The sequence below is a fragment of the Periplaneta americana genome, chromosome 13 (assembly GCF_040183065.1).
Source record: "Periplaneta americana isolate PAMFEO1 chromosome 13, P.americana_PAMFEO1_priV1, whole genome shotgun sequence".
Taxonomy (NCBI): domain Eukaryota; kingdom Metazoa; phylum Arthropoda; class Insecta; order Blattodea; family Blattidae; genus Periplaneta; species Periplaneta americana.
In genome coordinates, this window is record NC_091129.1 from 85,428,032 (window position 1) to 85,449,563 (window position 21,532).

At 35.8% G+C, this 21,532-nt stretch overlaps 1 protein-coding gene across 1 annotated transcript in view; it reads left to right on the forward strand.

Moving 5' to 3' along the window:
- Positions 1-21,532, forward strand: part of LOC138712076 (sodium-coupled monocarboxylate transporter 1-like) — a 38,412-nt gene that overhangs the window by 2,625 nt on the left and 14,255 nt on the right. The window contains exons 3-7 of the mRNA XM_069843467.1: positions 2,748-2,907; positions 4,591-4,708; positions 7,226-7,293; positions 7,856-8,010; positions 16,869-17,009. Coding sequence (XP_069699568.1) covers positions 2,748-2,907; positions 4,591-4,708; positions 7,226-7,293; positions 7,856-8,010; positions 16,869-17,009 — 642 coding nt within the window. The remainder of the gene's footprint in view (positions 1-2,747; positions 2,908-4,590; positions 4,709-7,225; positions 7,294-7,855; positions 8,011-16,868; positions 17,010-21,532) is intronic.

Below are 21,532 nucleotides of genomic sequence, written 5' to 3' on the forward strand. Positions count from 1 at the left end.
AGGTATCCCAAAGCCACTCACAACTAAAATACTTAACATGTGTATATTCTATACTTCGCAGCATCTTTTTCAAAGCAAGGAATTATATTATTGTGTTATACCTACAAGGAATTGTAAATTAATGTACGGAAATATCATTATAACTGTGCTAAATTACAGTTATTGTAGAATGAATGCCAACAAATACGCAAAAGAAAACGCTCTTAGAGACTGCAATGATGTTAGTTTGTTTTTCGTTTTGCTCCTATCACGTCATGCGACGTAGAGCGTAGTTTTCTACAATGCAAACTTTGGCAGATAACCGAAAAAGATTTACGTTTGAGACACTGAGAATGTATCTTGTAGTAGGTACATTGCAATTGGGTACTGTAACTGCACTTCCTAAAGACGGTCAATAGGATAAATGAAGAAATTAAAATTGCTACATGCTTATTTCCACCATTAACACTGTGTATAATTAAACACAAATGCTTATAAAAAACAGGAGAATAAATAATGCTTTTCACATTCTCTTGACATTGTCATTGTGTAATGTACTGTACATTTACTTTCAGAATGTACATATGTGTGTTTCCTCCATACTACCGTACTCTACTAAAAAATAGCAACGTTGTTACCTCAACACATCTCTATCTACCTGCAGCGAGTCAGCAACCTATAGTGCAAGCACAGTAAACTTATTGTATCGGGTCCAAAGTCTCGAAGCCTGGTTATCAGGCAGTACATCTCATTTGACTATATGTGTTGGAGGAAGAACAAATTGTTTGTGTGCATCTGAAGTCTGATTAGAGTAACATGTATCTAATCGGCGATGTATGCAACGGGGGGGGAAAGAAACTGGCCACCCTACCCCATTTTCCCCTGGCCTAGTTGCCTCATAACTGAAGCTTTTTGGTATCATTTATAAGGTTCAGACCTGTCTTCGGATAGTTGACTAAACAAAAACAACAATAACAATGTGGGAAAATATATTTCTATTTTTATTTATTTTTTTTTTTTTGTATAAGGGCGTATCAAAAACAAATTACTTTAGAAGCTTGATTCTTGATTGTCATTCGTAGTTCTTAATAATACGAATATTATCTTTAAAAGTGACTATGAAAATATTGTTTTTATGGTCATTTGAGTCGCAATAAATATTAATTTGATTATCAAAAGTAATTTCGATTAATATTCATAATTTATTTTAAAATATTAGAAATGTTTACACCAATGTAAAAGTAATATATTTCCCATGTACCGGTGCTATAATATATTGCACAACGTTTCAAATTCTTAACTTAACCTTTCTGTTTTTTCTTCACTATATGTAAATTATAAAATATATTTTCACAAAGCGTTTAATAGTAACTAAAGAGAAATCTGTGCTCCTTAGAATTATGTCTAATACTTCAAAACTTAAAAAGGAAATATTAATTATAACGCAGTAAGAATTTTTTAAAATTTTAGCTACTACATTTGTGTATCTTTAATTCAAATTTCAGCAGATTTATAACGATTTTCCCCATTCGTTCACTTACAATTCCCCTTAACCAAAAAAATTGTAACAGTAGAAATGGCGTATAACAAAAACGAAGTAGAACTTACTCAAACATAACTGAAAGTACCAGAACTTACTCAAATATAGCTACAAGTACCAAACCTAAACATTTTTCCATAATATACAGACTCTTTCAAGGGAATAACAAATCAAAATATTTGAATATGTAACTTCTATATTGCAAGCATACTAACAGAGAAAATTATAGGAAATTGTGGAACGAAAATTCGAATTCATTTGCAATTGAAATGCTTACGAAATATCCAATAAACCCAACAATGTGAACGAGTTTATTTTCGTACAGAAGAGGAGTTCACACGTATGCTATCCTTCTTGAAAATGTTTATTATAAACCAAAGGAGATTTGCAATATACGTTTCTAAACATTTTGTTATTCAGTTGTGCTCCCGACGTCTTTATTTAAAGGATTGTATTTATAAACTTGTCCGCTTAGGCGGTATTTTACGTCTCGGCCATTAAGCGTGCCTCAGCCGGCAGTGCCCGTTCTTCAACTCCGCTTCTTAAAAATTGTATAAATCTTACTTTATAGACTTCAGATATATCCATGTGTGAGAATATATTTTTTTTGTTTACTTAGTAATTTTGTTGGCGTATGTTCAAGATTTGGGGCACATTCGTCTAGTTTTTCTATGTGGAAACTAAAGTTTTCGCTCATTTGTTATATTCTGCAATGAACCAGTAGATTCAAAGGTTTGCAAGGTATCGTGAACTACAAATCTGAAAGGAGACAATTGATCAGGAAATGTCTGACTAAATTCCACATGCGCACGACAAACTGATTCGTATTTAAAGTAGCTTTTACACAAAAAAATGCGTTACTCTAGAGCCAACTGTCTAACCATTTTCACGAATGAATGTATGCTACCTAGAGACCGTCAGGAATCAATTTCAGAATGAATTGCTTGCACCAGGAGAGAAAATGGAGTGTGACTGTAGGAGTGTCATGAGCAGAAGCAGACGTAAAATACCGAGCGGAAGGACGAGATTTATAAATAAAGTCGTTTAAATAGAGATGTCGGAGCCAGTTACTACAGAAAAGTAAATTATTTCAAAGTAAAAAAAAAAAACTTCTATTGCATTTAAAAAAAAAATGCAGAAACCAAGTATGTACCAGGAAAATAAATTGGAGAACAATACGAGATTTTCCTGTTATTCCTTTTAGTTTAAATGTGTGTGCATATTTCAGCGATATCTCCGGCATAACGATTGTGGGAGATCCTGCAGAAGCCTACACGTACGGGACACTGTACTGGCTTCGCACCGCATTCTATCCTCTCGCAATGGCAGTGAACTATTACCTGTACCTCCCAGTATTCTACGAACTGCAACTTACATCTATTTTCGAGGTAAAGTGAGAAAATTAATTCTGATAAGTAATGACAATAAACACTGTTACAATTCCTTATGCATCAGGCATAAAAGTATTGCAAGTAATTTTACAAACAGAGCACGTTGTCCGAATTAATAGAGATGAAGTATAATTTATGTTGTACAGACTCAGAAAAAAAAATTTGGGTCACTTGAATTTTCCAAGTTTCAGTCATAACATATTGCGCACGCTCAGTGATCATGCGCAGTATAACTGGAACTTAGAAAATTCAGGTAGCTCAAATTTTCTTTCTCGGTTTTTACATAAAAGTAACAAGGTTATTCGATATACTGCCGTTTTTCTTGCTATAATTTCACCATACCTACATAATTCACAATTACCAAGCCTTCTTATAAGTTCAGATAGCACCAGGACAATTTCTGAAAACACACATCCCTCAATATTTATATTTCAGAAAAATACTTTTATATAAATCTACATCTGAAGTAGATTTTTAAAGCTATTTAGAAACGTATGTTATTAAGTAGTATATACAGGGTGGAAGTGAAATAATCCTGCAGATTGAAAGGAACTATAGAATACACTTAAAGAAATAGAAAACCTAATTACACTTCGTGATTAAATGCACGGGTAAATTAGAAAATTAAGTTAGAAGTTTCAGCACTCTGGCAAGATCAGTCTTTTTTTCTTCTTGCAATACAGATGTAAGAGGTCAACAAACTCAGATCTGTCTCTTTACATGAACCTCCCTATCTCGCAACGACGTTGCAATCTGCTCATATCGTTCAGAGACTTGTTTTTTTAAATTAAATTTACACGAAAATTGTGCACGCTTTTGGAATATGCTACAGGGATAAATGATTTTCATTAGTCTTTTCTATCAATAACGACAAAAATTCACGATCCTACTCGCAACAGTTAGCGAATAAGAGAGTGTTTAGCATTTTGGAAAAAACATTTGCTTTTTCTCAAAAAACTATCGACTTTCCACAAATACAGTATTACACATTTTTGTTACATACAATATCAGCTATTCGTCCTGAATACCTGGTGTATTATTTCACTCCGTTCCTGTATTCCATCTCTTTTTAATACTCTGGTTTAAAACTTTGGTGCACAGGAGTTTTAAATTACACTAAATTTTGAATACAATTTTCCGTTACTTTCTGTACATTTCTGTGGTTCCAAGTCGAAAATGTTATATTTACGTCAATAATAATCAGTAGGGCCTATCATATATCGTGCAGACTCAAAAATGTATAATTGGAAATAATATCTTATCTGGTAGAATGTTATATGTATGTGTATGTATATATAATAAGATTTTGCTATATGTTATGTATCGTGATAGTATATTCATTGTGGAAAAACATTACAAGCATATCTCTAATTTTTTTTCTCCCTAACCCGTTGTTATGAAAATGACTCCTATGATTTTATACGGGTTTTCAAACTTTAAATGCTCGCTCCTGAAAAACTGCAAGAAATGGCATCACATTTTACCTTGGAGCCATAGATTTATGGATAATGAGAAAAGGTAGCAACACTTCACAACCATCATTCTCACTGCGAGGTCCGTAGATAAGCCTTGCATATAAAGAAGTCTAAATAGGCAGACAAGTTGTAAAGATATTATTTAAGTAGTCTATGTCTTCTCAGTAGCTGCATCACATTAACTAATTTTAATCATATTTTGCAGTACTTGCAACTGCGATTCAACCGGAGCGTACGGGTTATGGCGTCAGTACTGTGCACAGTGGCCAGCATTCTCTACATCCCCATCGTCATCTATGTGCCCGCTCTAGCTCTCAGTGAAGGCAAGTGTCCTACTTTACTCATACCAAACGTCATACATTAAACACGATTTTTTTTTGCAACGGTGAAAGCATGACAAAAGATTTCACTTCGGCATATCCTCTTATGTGCCCTTAAAATGCACGACATGAGGTTTAATTTTTTTCCTATCATACATCTCGTAGTCCTACCATGTTTATTTTATACATATTTTCTCTTTCTTCCTTAATTCATCTAGCTTCCTACTACTCTCAATCACATTCCCCCTTTTTATTTTTTTACGTGTGACTAAGAACCCTATGATTTTTTCTCCGATTTTCTGCAAGGTGGGACGCATAACTTCCCGTTTGCCCTGGGGGCCTTCCTGGTCTGTAATTGGAATATCTCTTTATTTTATTTTCTCCTGCACTGGTTAGGCCTACTCATTTTGTTTTTGCACTATATTTCGCAATAGTTTTGGTTTACTCCGCTTAGAGTCCAGGAGGAATAGTAAACAGTTTATTGTGTGATAGTATCACAGTCAAGTGTATAAAGTCACGAAGCTCAAATCACAGTAAATATGCATCCATAAATAGTTGATAACCACTAGGATCCCTGTTATCGCCTCATTACAAACAATGCGAAATAGTACCGGCACAGTCTATTGTTCCTAGTACCATCAACAAATCAAGCTTCGTGACTGTGCTAGTATATAAATGAGTCTCCACGCCAATTGGAAATTGTACAGGGACATCATTTTATTTTTACTTCAATTTTTATTGTACCTCAGTTTTTGAATGTACTTCACTCCCACCCCTTCAACCGTCTTCCACACAGATCCAAGACCGCATATACAGTCATAGTAGCCACAGTACGTTCCAAAAATATGTTCGCATTTTCCAGTGACGAAAGAGCTTTCAATATTGAATCATTTTCGCACAGGTACTGTCGTCCATTTGCCTACGTCGTATCCCGGTTTCCCCCACCAGCCTTTATTCGCCAGCTAGTGGCTGGGCTGTCTTAGCTCTTTTCTCAGAACATTAATTTCTGTTAGGAATTGGACGTCTACGTTGTATTATACTACTGTTTAAAATAACTTAAATAAAAGGGCTTCGTTAAGTAATTAACTGTCACGTGATTTCCCTCCTTTCTACGACCCTACGAAATAACCACTTGGACGGACAGTAGATAGTATGTCTGAGTAATTTTATCTTTTCGGGCAGAAGTGAAGATTGAATTTACAGTACGTAAGGTACTCTTTTATAGAGTAGGTACAGAATTATTTCAACATGAGTTACTAGTACGAGGAACTGGTAATTGGAATTAAGTACAATATATTATAATTAGTGCGATAATATGCCCATTAGAGCTGAAGCCTGTACGAAATGTGTTTAATATCCATATTATGATTATTTTTCAATTTAACTTCATTCTCTATATTGTACGCTAATGTGTTGTGGACACTATAATATACACTGCACAATGAATACGTCCACATGGACAGCTCAGTTCGTGAGTAAAAACACTCATTGTTAATACTGTACTGTATTTTTATTAAACAAAAACCTAATGAAAATGATTAAACTCAAAAGCGCAATATTTCCTAGTTTACATAAATGGATGAACTACTTTCTTCCTTCCTATACCTAGTGAAGTGATTTGTTTGTATATTACGTCAGTATCATCGAACTCCTGTCGTGGAAGGGGATAGCAAACGGCGTTGATCCAGAGGTATAGACAAGTTAATATTAAAAATGTTAGTAAAAATAAAATGATGTCCCTGTACATGTGTTTATATGAGCTCTTTTTTACTCAAAAGAGCCCTTGGTACCGACCTAAAAATATTTATTATTCCCAACCCACTTCAAGATTACTACTAGAGATAAATGGGGCGGCTTTCCACCCTTCTACCCCTCTAAACTTATTTGAGTCCACGGCCCTCTGGCGCAGTCCATAGCCTTCTGTCACTTACCTTGTTATCCAATCATCTAATCTACTCTAGCCCTGTCACAATCCTCGGCCTTCAGTCACTTAGTTATCTCCTTATCTAATCCAGTCTAATCTTTCACAGTCCATAGCCTCCTGTCACTTATCTATGCCCTCATCTAACCTACTAGCCTTGACAAAGTCCTTGGACTTCTGTCACTCAGCTGTCCCCTCATCTTACCCACTATAACTTTGCCACAGTTCTCGTGCTCCTGTCGCTTAGTTATCCCTTCATCTTACCCATTATATTCTATTTTATAACTGCCATAGTCCTCGGCCTCCTGTGGCATATCTGTTCCCTCATCTAAGCCATTCTAAACTTGTCACAGTTCTCGGCCTCCTGCCGCTTAGCTATTGATCTTTCAGTCTTCCAGATGTTGTCACTCTGTCACCTACTAGTGTATAGTAGTGTAGTAGAAATTATCGATCAATATCAAAACAAGTAAGCAAGATACAGATGGTAGAACAAAAAAAATCTACTTTTGTATTATCAGGAAGACTATAAAAAAAGGTTTTGAATTCTATATCGGTGTAAATTACGTATTTTTTTGAACACGAAAATTATTCTGTTTTAGTAACTGGTTTGAATATCTACATCATCACCCCTGTCATCTCCCTCGTCTGTATATTCTACACTATGCTGGTGAGTATTCTTTAAAGGCCAAGTCGATTTCAATTAACGAAATTACACCAGGCACAGAAACCTGTGAGCATATTATGTTACATAATATGCGAAGAACCTAAAAAAACACACAGAATACGCATCTTAGATTTCGTCAATTCTAAGAAAAAGATAACGTATATTCCTTTTCATCACCTTTCTATAAACTTAAGGCAAGAAAAATATTTTTTCATTACTTTAATTACACCTTTGCTTAAAAAAGTTCGCATACAATAACTGTTGCTATAACCTTTGTTTCTCACTAATGAAAGTTCAGAATGAAAGTTCTCTGTGCTACAGGAAAAGTCATTCTTTCACTTCCTTCATTTTCCAAACATTAACACACCAATAATGTCATAACACGCAACCAGTACAACTCCATTACACCAAACTAGGCTGTTCACTGCTGTCGGGATGTACCGTCACACCTTCCCACAACATTCATGACCTTGTGTGCGGGGTTGGGAACTCCACTGCTTGTTGGATCTCGCGATACTAAGGTTCAGTAATTTTAGTACTTTACACACTCGGTTTCAATTTCCAGGGCGGGATCAAGGCTGTGGTTTGGACAGACTTCCTGCAGGCGACAGTGATGATGATGGCCAGCATCGTGGTCATCATCCTGGGCCTCGTCCACATAGGAGGGGTCGGAACAGTATGGCAAAGGAGTCTCGAAGGAGGAAGGATTAAGTTTTTCGAGTGAGTATTTTGATCTAAGACGTTAATTCCACGGATATTTATATCAGATGATTCAGGAAGAATAGTAAGAGTAAATACATTTCTCCCATGGATTTACATTTGCATTTGTGGATATAAGAATGCATTAAATCATTCTATAGTGAATATTGGACAACTTAACATTTAGAGAGAAAATATCATAACTCACCTAGAGATTTATACCAGGAATGTTGAATACAAGACTATTCGGGAACATCATTTTGTCTTACCTGAAAAGAGAAGAATAAATTCATGAAAGTTATCGTATTGAAAAAAGTTCTTGATAAACAAATTAATAAGATAAGCCTATTAATTTATGAAATCTCATGTATTGAGTTGTTAGCAAAACCACAACATTATTAAATATTATAAAATGTGATTAAGGAAGAATTATTAATCTTCTGGAAGGCAGCACTCTTCATAATGGATGTACAGAAACATCCCTTCGTAGATACCTTGGTTATAATGATAGTCATAGTTTTCCAGCATGACGGAGCTCCTGTACATTTTAGCCGTCAGGTGACACATCATCTAAAAAGTTACACCGACCGCTGTGATCACGTTCATCGACCACTTAGTTTCCCAGGTGTTACTCTTGTCAGCATTTGTCTGTGTGGGTGTATGAAGGACGAAATAAACAAAGAAAGAAAGTAAACACAAGAAATTAATTGGTAGCTTGCATTATGAATACTGCTTCCCTCATTAAAGAAACACAAAGTGACTTCAGAAGCGCAGCACTTACTGTTATCAATAGAGAGGAAAAGTGCACTGAAAAGTTCAAATGTATTGATATGAGAATAGGAAATCAACGTAATAATTCAGTAATTCGTTTCCTTATCACTACTTACAACGCTTGTTATGTATAGCACTAAAATGGCTGTATCTCTACATTCATTGACATTGACTTTTTGTTCAGAATATTCCACATTATCATCCTCTAAATTATTTACTATTTCTCCTGAGTTACCGAGTAGAGCATTGTCAGTACGCATTATAGTCTATATTGCCTTGCAGAAACGTTTCATCATCTCTTTACTTATGCAGGATTCTAAGGAGTATACGTGCAAATATTTTTATATTTAATAGACATGTATGTTAAATGATTGTACTTACGTTTTACCTTGCTCTAATAGCTTTCCCATAAATGTATCAAGTATTTTATGGTGTAACGTTTTACGAATTATCATATAATGAAAAGCCAGCTTTTCAATTTAGTCTATATGCACGTTTCTCTGTCACATAGTGTAGCACACATATTTTAATTCAGCTAAAGCTTATTAACCTTGCAGAAAGTACATTATGTTCAATATTTAACGTTATGGAAGGATTCACTAATGCTGAATTAGCCAATATCGCATTCATTTAATGTATGGAGCATCAGGAAATGTGGAAAAGGAGCTTTATCAGCAAATATATCCAAATCGTTGTGTTCTAAAAGCACAATTGTTTGTTGCTTTGCACAGAAGGCTCCGGCATACAGAATCTTTTCTACCTCAGATCGAGGGAAGTGCCAGCAACATAATAATAATAATAATAATAATAATAATAATAATAATAATAATAATAATAATAATAATAATGGCTTTATTTAACCTGGCAAAGTTAAGCCTTGGTTTTTCTGAACCGACGCATGCGACGTGCGTGGTGCGAGGCCCGCCTCGCACAAATCTGGACTACATGAGAGATAGTGAGTGGTTTCTATGGCTGCGAGGTGCGCAATCTGCAGAGGTTCGCAGAGAGGCCTCGCAGCGTCGTCTCGCACCGAATCGCGCAGCCGGATTTATGAAACGCGTGAACTGCGAGGCTTCAGCAAATGGCTTTGAATCTAGAGGGAAGAAACAATGGTGGGTGGTAAAGAAAAGTTGTAAATTCACATGTTTTCACTCCTTCAATTTAAAAGAATTCACAACTTTTCGATTATTGGTTCTATCTCCCTATTCAGGTGAGAAAAGGAGGAGGTGAGAAGGGTAGCCTTCTCGTCGGAGTCGTTACAAACACCTATTCTTCTTGACTAACCAACAATAGATTGCAAAGAGCGGAATATAAAATACGTAAGAGATGAAAAACGAATGTGAGCGTTCACAAGAACGGATATATGAAGAAAATACTAACGTGTCTAGAAAAAAATTGAAATTAGATAGCCTAGGTAGAGTAGAAAAAGACAGCCTACTGATCGCAAATACTGTGCACGTAGCAGTAAAACCGTATTCATTCACTGACAGTGTTCTTCCCAACAGCAGATCTTTCACTGCAAATCTAGCATTATTCAATCTTCCATATTTTCAGCCTTCCTATTAGTCTCCACATACGTTTCAAATAACTTATGTTGTGTATCATCTGATAATTACTTCTGCTCCGAACTTCTTTTCCCGTTCACAATTCTTTCCAGTGCATCTTTCAGTAGGTAGCTTCTTCTCAGCCAGTGACCCAACCAATCTGTTAACTGTCCACAGCAGGGATGTTAAATCGCCTGCATTACATGCTGATACTACAAGCAATACAAATCCAACAAGGTTCACTTTTCAGCTAGATAAAGTGCAATCATCGATCTTAAGGAAACGTTTTGCAGGTTCTTGAGAGCACGCAGTGCAGACGCTTTGACATCCCCGGTTTACAGCTTTTTAAATGAGTCCAGTACTCAGTATTATTTTCAGATGTGGATTCTAATTTAGTGGCTTTCTCTTGAAAAATTGCTTCAAATTTTCTTCTTTCTCTTCGTTCTCCAGTTTATCTATATCAAATTTCGCCACAAGAAAAATATTATAATTAAATACATATAGCGTTGACAAATAGTCAGATGAAGATATCACTGTCTTCTCCACTAACAATGCAGGATAATTTTGGCTTATTCTTTCAAAAGTGGCAAGACGGTGAATTCCATTGGACATAACAAGCGCTCAGCAACTGATTCACGCGAACTCGCAGCATGAGAAACCACAAGCTTCTCAGCGTCGTCATTGCGAAAATGATACGTAGCGCCGGCATTGGTTTTTCTGAACCGACGCATGCGAGGTGCGAGACAAATCTGGACTACACTAGAGATAGTGAGTGGTTTCTACAGCTGTGAGATGCGCTGGCTGCGCAGCGTCGCAGAGAGGTCTCGCTGCGTCGCCTCGGACAGATTCGTCCGGCCGAATTTGTGCGAGACGCGCACTGCGAGGCTTCAGCAAATTTCTTTGCATCTAGAGGGAAGAAAGAATGATGAGTTGTACAGGAGAGATGTAGATTGGATTATTTTTACATTGCTTAATTGTAAATGAATTCACAACGTTTCGGAGAATGGCTTTATCTTCGTCATAGGTGAAAAAAAGGAGAGTGAGAAGTTGAATATCAATATGAGAGTTCACATAAACAGATAAATGAAGAAATTAAGTATATATGAAAAGGAAATTATTATAATTTAGATATGTTGAGTAGAGAAAACCTCCATTCACGTCCAGTCGTGGTTCCCGGAGTAGTGTAATCTGTGGTTACACTGAACAACAAATTTTTATTTTTTATCTTGCTCCGAAACAAAAATAGGTGAATATTACAAATATGTTTACCCTAAATCTGAATTTAAAATCCAAATTGCCCCATAACATACTATTTTCTGCGGAAAATGAATTGAATTTTTTAATGAAAAATTTCTTGTTTTTAATTTTTCACTGCTTCTGGTAAAATGACAACAAACTTTGGATTCACAACGCCTCATAATACTTGAAAAATGTGTAATGGATACAAACATGATGTTATATAGTTTAAAACAGAACAACAATAAAAAATATTTCATGCATATAATGAGAAAATTTTCGGAATTTGAATTTACATTAAACGAATGTTCTGGATCACTTCTGTTTATAACTAGACCCGGTACTGTCTTTTACAACAAACCAACAATAGTTTCCAAGCATCCTGGATGATGATCTTCCTTTATATCTTCTTTCCATTTCAGATTTTTCTTGATGAACTCTTTTCCCATGCTTGTCGCTTACTGCTCCAAGGTTAGGAGAAAAGAAATTCAAATGAGAATGTAAAAAGTGTATTTTGAGAGACATATTACACCCTATTTTCTCATAAGCACGTGACATGGTTTGCACAATAAGTTCTATATAGTTGTCTGCCATAGAATTTCCAAGGAAATTTCAGCATACATCTTTGAAAGCGCATCATGCCATTTTTCTGTAATGGGAAGCTTTTCCTTAAACAAAGAGTCGGCCATAACTTTGTGAATTTGTGGACCGATGAAAATGCCCTCATTTAATTTGCTTTCACTCAAACCGTTAAACTTTTCTTTTAAATACTGAAAACCATACCCTTGTTTATTCATTACGTATACCTCGCGTTGAACTGTTTTGAAATTTACTGAATAGAAGGGACCAATATCTGTTTATTTATTAGGAGTACAAAATAAAATGCCAACAACCATAAGAAACCGGAAATAAGTTATAAATTCATAAAATGCATTAGCTTTAAGCTTGGTTTACTACCTCCAACCCGCGCCAGATGTTTCCTAGGACAACGCTTATCGAAAAGTAAAATCATAGTATATCTTAAAAACCTTATGTGATACGAAGGAAGGAGATGTATTTTCGGATTCAGCGCACACAAAACCATAAGGGACACATTGTTTTAAGTCGGAGCAAAGTTCTTGTTGTTCAGTGTTAGAGCAAACGGGAGAGAATGAGAGCGAGAATCCATTCCTCACAAACCGGAATCCTCTGGCTATGGGATCATACTACTGGTTGTTCAGTTCAAAGTGTGTCATGGCTCGCTCTATGCCGTCACGTGGCTAGTCGATGAGCCTAGAGAATTCAATCTTCCTACACTTCCGCAGAGGTGTATTAATTATCTGCCAGAGAAGTTGCCTAGCAAGTACGGCGTTCATTCAGAAGAGTACTTACCGATACGTTCGGTAACGCCAGTAGTGTCAGGAATGTGAACTGTTTCGAAACATGTACAGAGGTGAGTTTTTTCTTACTGTCGGGATATGGGGAGAGGGTTAAGACAATTACTTACGTATTTGTTGACATTAACTTCGATAGTCAACATGGACATGGGGCATTTGATTTGTGTTGTGGAATGTTGCCATACGCACACGATGATAAAAAAATACCCTGCCCGCGCAAAATACAGTTCTAAAGAGGTTATGATAACACACAGACCGTACAGGTCGCCCTCTGTTGCTACGACGTTCAAGTTATACCGTACACGTTCTCAAGTTCAGATTGAACGCCTTGATTAATAGGCAACTTCTCTGACACAAAAGCTGAAACTCGCTTCAAATCGCTGACCCAACAACAGGGACGAAATAACACACTTTGAAATGAACACCCAGTAGATAGAAAAGCAGGCAGGTTTAGAGATCTTAAGCTAATAGTCCAACCACGAAACTCACTCATTGAGGGACTAATGCCCTATTCTGAGGATATTTTCAAGTACTCGAAATTTTGAGGCGAAAAGTCGGAAGTGGTGGAGAGACCGGCTTTTAACCAGCGTTCAGTCTGAAGCGGAACAGACGAGAAGGCCTAATCCTAGATAATTAATAAGGACAGTGATGATGACGATGACGACGACGACGATGATGATGATGATGATGATGATGGAGGAGAAGGAGAAGGAGGAGGAGTAGGGAAATATTGTCTACTGGATGAAAATAACCGTGAATCTAGTAGTAGAATAGCATAGGGAAGCGTAAATCTGTAGAAAATGTGTAAAAAAACGGCAATCGTACATCAGGAAGGTTTAAACTCGGTCGAAATTTTCAGATGTCCCCATCAAGCAACAGAGTTGAAACCTCCCTGACGTGTGCTGAGCTATCATAGAGCAATATTAAAGCTAAATAGAAAATATTACAACGCCCTTCCACGTGATTCGTTTCGCGGCTGGATGATGTAGGTTAGTTTATTTTACGACGCTTTATCAACATCTCTGGTTATTTAGCGTCTGAATGAGATGAAGGTGATAATGCCGGTGAAATGAGTCCGGGGTCCAGCACCGACAGTTACCCAGCATTTGCTCATATTTAGTTGAGGGAAAACTCTGGAAAAACCTTAACCAGGTAACTTACCCTGACCGGGAATCGAATCTGGGCCACCTGGTTTCGCGGCCAGACACGCTAACCGTTACTCCACAGGTGTGGACCACAGATCATAGAGAACTACAGTAAGTACATGGGTTGATTGAAGCATGATAACTGGTTAGCAGGAAAATGTCACTTCAATCCGTGGAAAAGAGTGGTCAGAAAGTTGGATATGGATATAGTAAATGGTTGGATTATCTACAGAGAAATACATGGGCTAGACTCCCTGGACCTATTTGAATTCCGATGATACTTGGCTGTTCAATATCTCAAGATATATTCGAACTGCAAGAGAATGGGGTGCCCTATTTCATCACCTCGAGGACTGAAATTTGATATGAGGTTTGATAATAGAGGTCATTTCATGGCAAATCGACCCTATCAGAAATACTGCCGGATGGAATGGTGTAAATGCAGACCATTAACATTCCGCAAGAAGTGTGATGTAACTCTCTATCAAAGATGCTTTGAGCCTTACCACACTCGGTAAAGACAGACATTACTAAAATAAGTGTGTTTCATTACTTTATTTATTTTATTTATTTATTTATTTATTTATTTATTTATTTATTTATTTATTTATTTATTTATCTATTTATTTAACCTGGTAGAGATAAGGCCATTAGGCCTTCTCTTCCCTTCTACCAGGGGGGGGGGTAGATTGCTGTAGCATTGTATTGTTGCATTAATACTTAAACCCCATATATAAATTTATTTATATTGGTGTAAATGTTTCTCGTTATAAAACATTAAATATACAAAAAATATATTTACTTTATTGCAAATGAATACGCAGATATCATAAGTGCCCAGCGGTCTATTTATAGACAGGGTGATATTCAACTACTTGGTGCATTGGCAGAAGAAACAAAATATATTCTTGACATCTTATGAAATAGATACATTCTTTTAGTTTTTTAAATAAAAAATAATTTGGGCTTTAATGGGTTAATTGAAAACAAAATTCTATAGAAGAGGTCCTTTGAGACTCCAAAATAACTTTTGAATTTTGTTTCACTATCAATCAGATGGCGGTTTACAAGAATATTGTAAGCACCCTCGCTTTTCCTATTCTTGAAGATATCAGTCTTCACCAAAAAGAATGCAGGATCATTTCCTCTTCATCATTATCTTCCTCTTCCAGCATTAGCAAACAGATGACAAGATCCACCATGCGCTCAACGACTGATCAACGCGATCTCGCAGCCTGAGAAACCACAAGCCTCGCAGCGTCATTGCGAAGATGGTTCGCAGCGGCGGCCTCGCATCTCGCACGTCGCATGCGTCGGCTCAGAGAAACCAAGGCTTTAAGGCCTCCTCTTACGCTCAACCAGGATTGAAACTTGCTTACATAGTTGAACAAACAACTGGATAGGATTTAAGTAATTACATACTGATTCGAATTAGGTCCATAATGAGATCAAAAGAGGTAGTTACTTAAAAATTATGTCCTAAAATAAAAATAAACTTACTATAATGCATATTAATGTTGTTAACATCAAAAAAGGAATCACACAAAAACAGAAGCCGATAATTCAATAAAACTTTACACAGTACAAATAAAAATAAACATATTGGAATAGATATTGGTATTAGATTACAAGTATTTAAGGTTCACATAATTAAACCAGAAATCGGCAATCGAATAAAATGTAAAAACTAATAATAAAAAATAATTAAAAAACAGCACAGTGTGACATATATTGGTGTTAAGCGATAAATGAACACGACTTACATGATTACAAAATAAAAATAAGAAACAAAAAATAAAAATAAATACAGTGGAATACATTACATTACATATTTGCAACGCGTTAGGTCTGGCAACTCACCATAAGATATTTTCCTAATTTACATTTTTAAAAAACTGAAGTTCTGCAGCCCTTGACTTCAGGCGGCAGAGAATTCCAGTGACGAGAAGTAGCAACAATGAAAGAGGAAGAATAATAGACCATATTGATTCGTTTCGAGATTTGATGCAATATTTCTAAAATATTCTACACTAATTCAATACACGATACTTTCTGTTAATAATTCAGAGATTATTTTTATTTCTATATTTTTATTTCAGTAGCAACATTTTTTAATGTGAATTACTTCAATTTTTTTTAATAATTTGTAAATAAATGTTATACCCTTTTCAAAGAAATTTTTTTTTTGTATTTTAATCATTAACATAATATTGTTTTCACTGGTTTCGTTTCATAGCAGTTTACCATACGTACAAAAATTCGAACGTCTTAAATTACAAATTGAATAATGAGATTAACTCCATGTGTTTATATAAAAATGTATCACAAAATGTGTTGTGTTTAGATAAGCGCTAAATTATTTTGTGTTACTGTACAATCGCTACAGTGACGTCTATGACAATCCTTGACAACAGACAGCTCCTAAAACCTGTACCTCCGCATAATTAGTCAGGAGTTCGTAGAGAAAAGAAAACCTTGAGAGTAATAACAAACCTAAAAAAAAGCATATTTTATATCTAAAAATAACTTAGAAGATTAGAAATGTCATATAATGTATGTAGTACAGTATATTATTCCCTATTACCTCTCGAACTATGTGCATGTAAATTCCCTACATCCTATACAAACGTAGTTTCTTACGACATTCACAATTTATTTAATGAATGAAGCCAAGTTAAAACAAAGTGTTAGCTCTTCCACTTCTTATTTGGCAGAGAATACAGGCTTTGTACTAATGAATAAAAATAATCGAATGCATCTATTCGGTTTTTGTATTTGTTAAGTTTATAACAGTCTTTCATTTTCAGGATGAACCCTTCGCCTTTTGAGAGACTGACTTTCTGGATTGTACTGATTGGAGGAACGAGCCAAACCATTGCCTACTACTCTGTGAGCCAGGGCATGATGCAGAGGTTTCTCTCTCTTCCAACATTTAAAGAAACGCTAAAGTAGGTCCAGCTGCAAAGTCTTTCAGTAAAATAATATTAATCTAAATTATTAATTTTAGCTTATAACAAAACAACCATCTTGTTCCAATGGCAGGGTCCTTAAGTTGTAGTTATTCTTCCCGACTCCAAAGCGTAGCTCATAGATGTCGCTGTGCAGACAAACGTATACCACTTTCGTTAGTTCGTCAGAGACTATCCAGAGAGCACCACAGGCGGTGGATCTACATTACACTCGTAATGAATGATGATGACGATGATGATGAGAATGGATGATGAACATGGTGGTGGTGGTGATGATGGTAGAGAATTGTCGGGATGTTGAAGGTGAACAGGAATATCCGAAGAAAACCCCTCTTCCGCCTATGCCACGGGCTTGTCCATAACAAAAGTTACAAATTCATGAAAGCCTACAACGTATTTTAAGTTCGTACATGGATAATTTGCTATAGATGGATAATTGCTATAGAAAATCTGAAAAACCACAAGTTTTCAGGTATTGACCAAATTCGAGCTGAATTAATTCAAGAGGGTGGAAACGTATTATCTAGTGAAATTTATAAGCTTGTACTTGCTATTTGGGAAAAGGAAAGTGTACTGTAAGAATAGAGGAACTGTAGACTATTTTTAAGAAGGGGGAAAAGAATAACTATAGTAAATTTCAGGGAATGTCACTTTTACTGACGTCGTATCGTACCAAATTGTGTATAATATTCTTTTCAGAAGATGAACTCCATATTTAGATGACATTATTCGGGATCATCAATATAATTTTAGGTCTAATAGATCGACTATTGATCAGATTTTTTGAATCCGCCAGATATTGGGAAAAAATGGGAGTAAAAGGGCACAGTACATTAGTTATTCATAGATATGAAGAGGCATATGACTCGGTTAAGAAAGAATTTTTGTAAAATATTCTCATTCACTTTGGTATTCCCACGAAGCTAGTTCGATTAATTAAAATGTTTCTCAATGAAACGTACAGCAGAGTCCGCATAGGTCAGATTCTCTCTGACGCTTTTCCAATTCACTGCTGGCTAAACAAGGAGATGCACTACCACCTTTAATTTGCAACTTTACTCCAGAATATGTAATTCGGAATGTCCAGGAAAACAGTTTTAAAAATTGAACGGATTGTATAAGCTGCTTGTCTATGCCGAAATATTAGGAGAAAATCCACAAACATTTAGGGAACACACGGCAATTTTACTTGAAGCAAGTAATGAGATAGCTCTTGAAGTAAATCCCGAAAGACAAAATAGGCTTATATAATTATGTCTCATGATCACAACATATAATCTATGAATTCACCTAAATATAAAAGTTGAAGATTCATTTTTGAAGAGTTGAAAAAATTCAAATATTTTGGAACATTAACAAATATAAATAACACTCGAGAGGAAATTAAATGCATAATAAATATATATGTGAAATGTCTGCTATTATTCGGTTAATAAGCTTTTGTCATGTATTCTGCACTCTAAAATGTTGACAGAATTTATAAAACAGTTAAGTTACCGGTTGTTCTGTATAGCTGTGAAACTTGGTCTCTCACTTTACCAGAGAGACAGAGGTTAAGGTTGTTCCAGAGTAAGGTGCTTGGAGAAATATTTGGGGCAAAGGGGGAAGAATTTACAGAAAAATTCAGAAAGTTACACACCTCAAAACTCCACGCATTGTATTCTTCACCTAACATAATTGGGAACATTAAAGGCCCATTCATAATGAAAATTAAACATAACCGTAACATAAACAAAGAAATTTGCGGCCAGGCTACCAAATGGGATCATTCACAATTATTCACATAAGCATTGACATAAACATTACCGTAAGACGTTAACTTGAACTTTCATGCTTATGCTTACGTGATTTGCAAACAGAACAGAATCGTAGATCGCTGAAGTATACGAAAGAATATGAGGAAATGGCGTCGTTGGTATGTTTCCATGGTTACCAAGTATGTTTGCTGTTATGTTTATGTTCCCATCGTGAATGATGGTGTGACTTCTTGATTTTACCGTAACGTTTATATTTTTAAGTTAACGCTTACATTATGTTTAATTTTCATTGTGAATGAGCCGTAAGTCCAGATGTTTGGGATGGACAGGGCATGTAGCACGTAGGAATGAATCTAGAAAACAGAGTGTTAGTTGGAAGGTCTGAGGGAAAAAGAACCTATGGGGAGGCTGAAGGGAGGATAATATTGAAATGTATTTGAGGGAATTGAGTTGTGATGGTGCGGACTGGATTAATCTTGCTCAAGATAGGGACCGATGGTGGGCTTATGTGTGTGCGGCAATGAACCTTTGTGTTCTCTGAAGGCCATTTGTAAGTAGATAAGTATATGGATAATTACTGTTAAGGAATTGTGATATTTACAGAAGTTTAAACTTTAATGCAAACTGTGAGACTGAAAGTAGGCCTATAGATTGAAATTATAGCGTATATGATATGATATGATATGATATGATATGATATGATATGATATGATATGATATGATATGATATGATATGATATGATATGATATGATATATATTTGTCATTAAGCACTTTCTTCCGGTGAGATGGGATTTCACATATTTGTATACAGTGCCATCCACCTTATTACATAGCAAATTCATGCAAGTCAGAACTTACTTCCTTCTCTTTCACTTATGCTCTCTTAAAATGTATCTTGTCACCTCTTCTTCACCGGCCTATCCATTTATATTTCCCCACTTCTCCATTGCTGGCCCCCACAATTATATCCTCCCCTCACTTCACTTCACTTCACTTCATTTCACTTCACTTCACTTCCTATTGATATCCTTATCCCACCCCTACTATTTTCTTGTATTTTCCCCCACTACTTCCCCACTACACCAACTTCTTAAATCATAATGTTTCTTTTTACTATTCGCCTTTATTCCTTCATCACTGCTACCTGCATCCATTCCATTTTTCTTCACTTGCCTTATCGTCGTTTTCCCCTGCCTCTGCAACTCACGTACTCGCCTTGGAATCGCCTCAAAATGCTGATTGCAGGAATTTTGACGCGTTTGTAGATTTCTGCTACGTGTTGATATTTCCTCCTCAGATGACGTCATAGGCTTTACTCGATCGCATGAAGTTGCTTCTTTCCGCATTCCATGTCTGATGAACTCCATGTCTTATAACGTATATATATATATATATATATATATATATATATATATATATATATATATTGTTCTGTATGGCTAATACTTTACTCGGGGGGGGGGAGCCGAGCAATATGGTACTTCTGGTAACAGACATCATCTGTGCTCTAGCATAATATATTCAGACTTTTTTTTTTTTTTTTTTTTTTTTTACACTTTCGTCAATTTTATACCCTTCATTCTTTCCTCATCGAAGTATAATAATATTTGGGGATAATATCTTTAAAAATACGAATAATCAAGTACTCCATGATATCTCTACAATTAATAAGAATGTATGAATATTATTGAAGAGAGAAATTGCGTTCGGTTTCAAGAGAACACAGCTTAACCTATAGAAAATTTCTTGCACTGCATTACTAACAAAAATCATACAGTATAGCAACATTTGCTTTAAAATAAACGAATAGACAGAAAATATGACAACAGTAAGAAATAAGAGCATGTGTACTGATCATGTTCTCTGGCTAGTTTATCAAGTGAGTTGGATTCAATTTCCGATCGTGTCAGGGATTTTTCAGTTGTGGAAAGTTTTTTTCCTAGCTTCAGGACTGGTTGTATATGATCACTGGCATTCTTTCATTCCCATACTGTTGAACGCAATAGACAAACGAACGTAGTTATCACCCTTGCCCAGTAAACGTTTGGTGGTTCGTGGTTCTCACACCCACGGCCTTGTCAGAGGGATGCACGTGCCTTCGGGAAGATTACTCATCATCATCATCATCATCATCGTCATCCAGTAAATTTGGTCACCCTACACAAGGATGTACTTGTTTGTAGTTACAAGATGTTCCACTCTTAACTATACCAGGCCAAACAGGGCTAATTCTTAGTTTAAAGCACAAAGTTGTTATTAAAAATTCTGAAAAAAGAAAGTGGTCAGTTATGAATAATTGTGGTAAGCTATGTAATCCTACATTTTTATTATTTTTTTCAATATTTATTTTTTAAGGTAGTCACAAATGAAAAATATTTTGATGCTGGCAGGGTAAATGTTTCAAGATATTGATTTATGTAGGCCTATATCGCAAATAATCCCTAAAATTTATTTTAAAATATCATACAAGCAAATATTCTGATGGGTGCAGATACAAAATGTATCCTTTTTTTCTTTCCCCATGTTAATAATGTCAAAAGAAGTGCTTATACAAATTTTGGCCACTCGACCGCAATTATGAGGGCCGCAAAAATAAGTTTTCCAGGGGCATTAACAGAAAGAAAACACAATATCATTGGAAGAATTCACTGGAACGGACACAGCAATTGTTGAGCTATTTCTCAACATATTCGTCTTAGGGATTGAGACGTTTTTCATATCATGGGATCGACAGAAACGACTG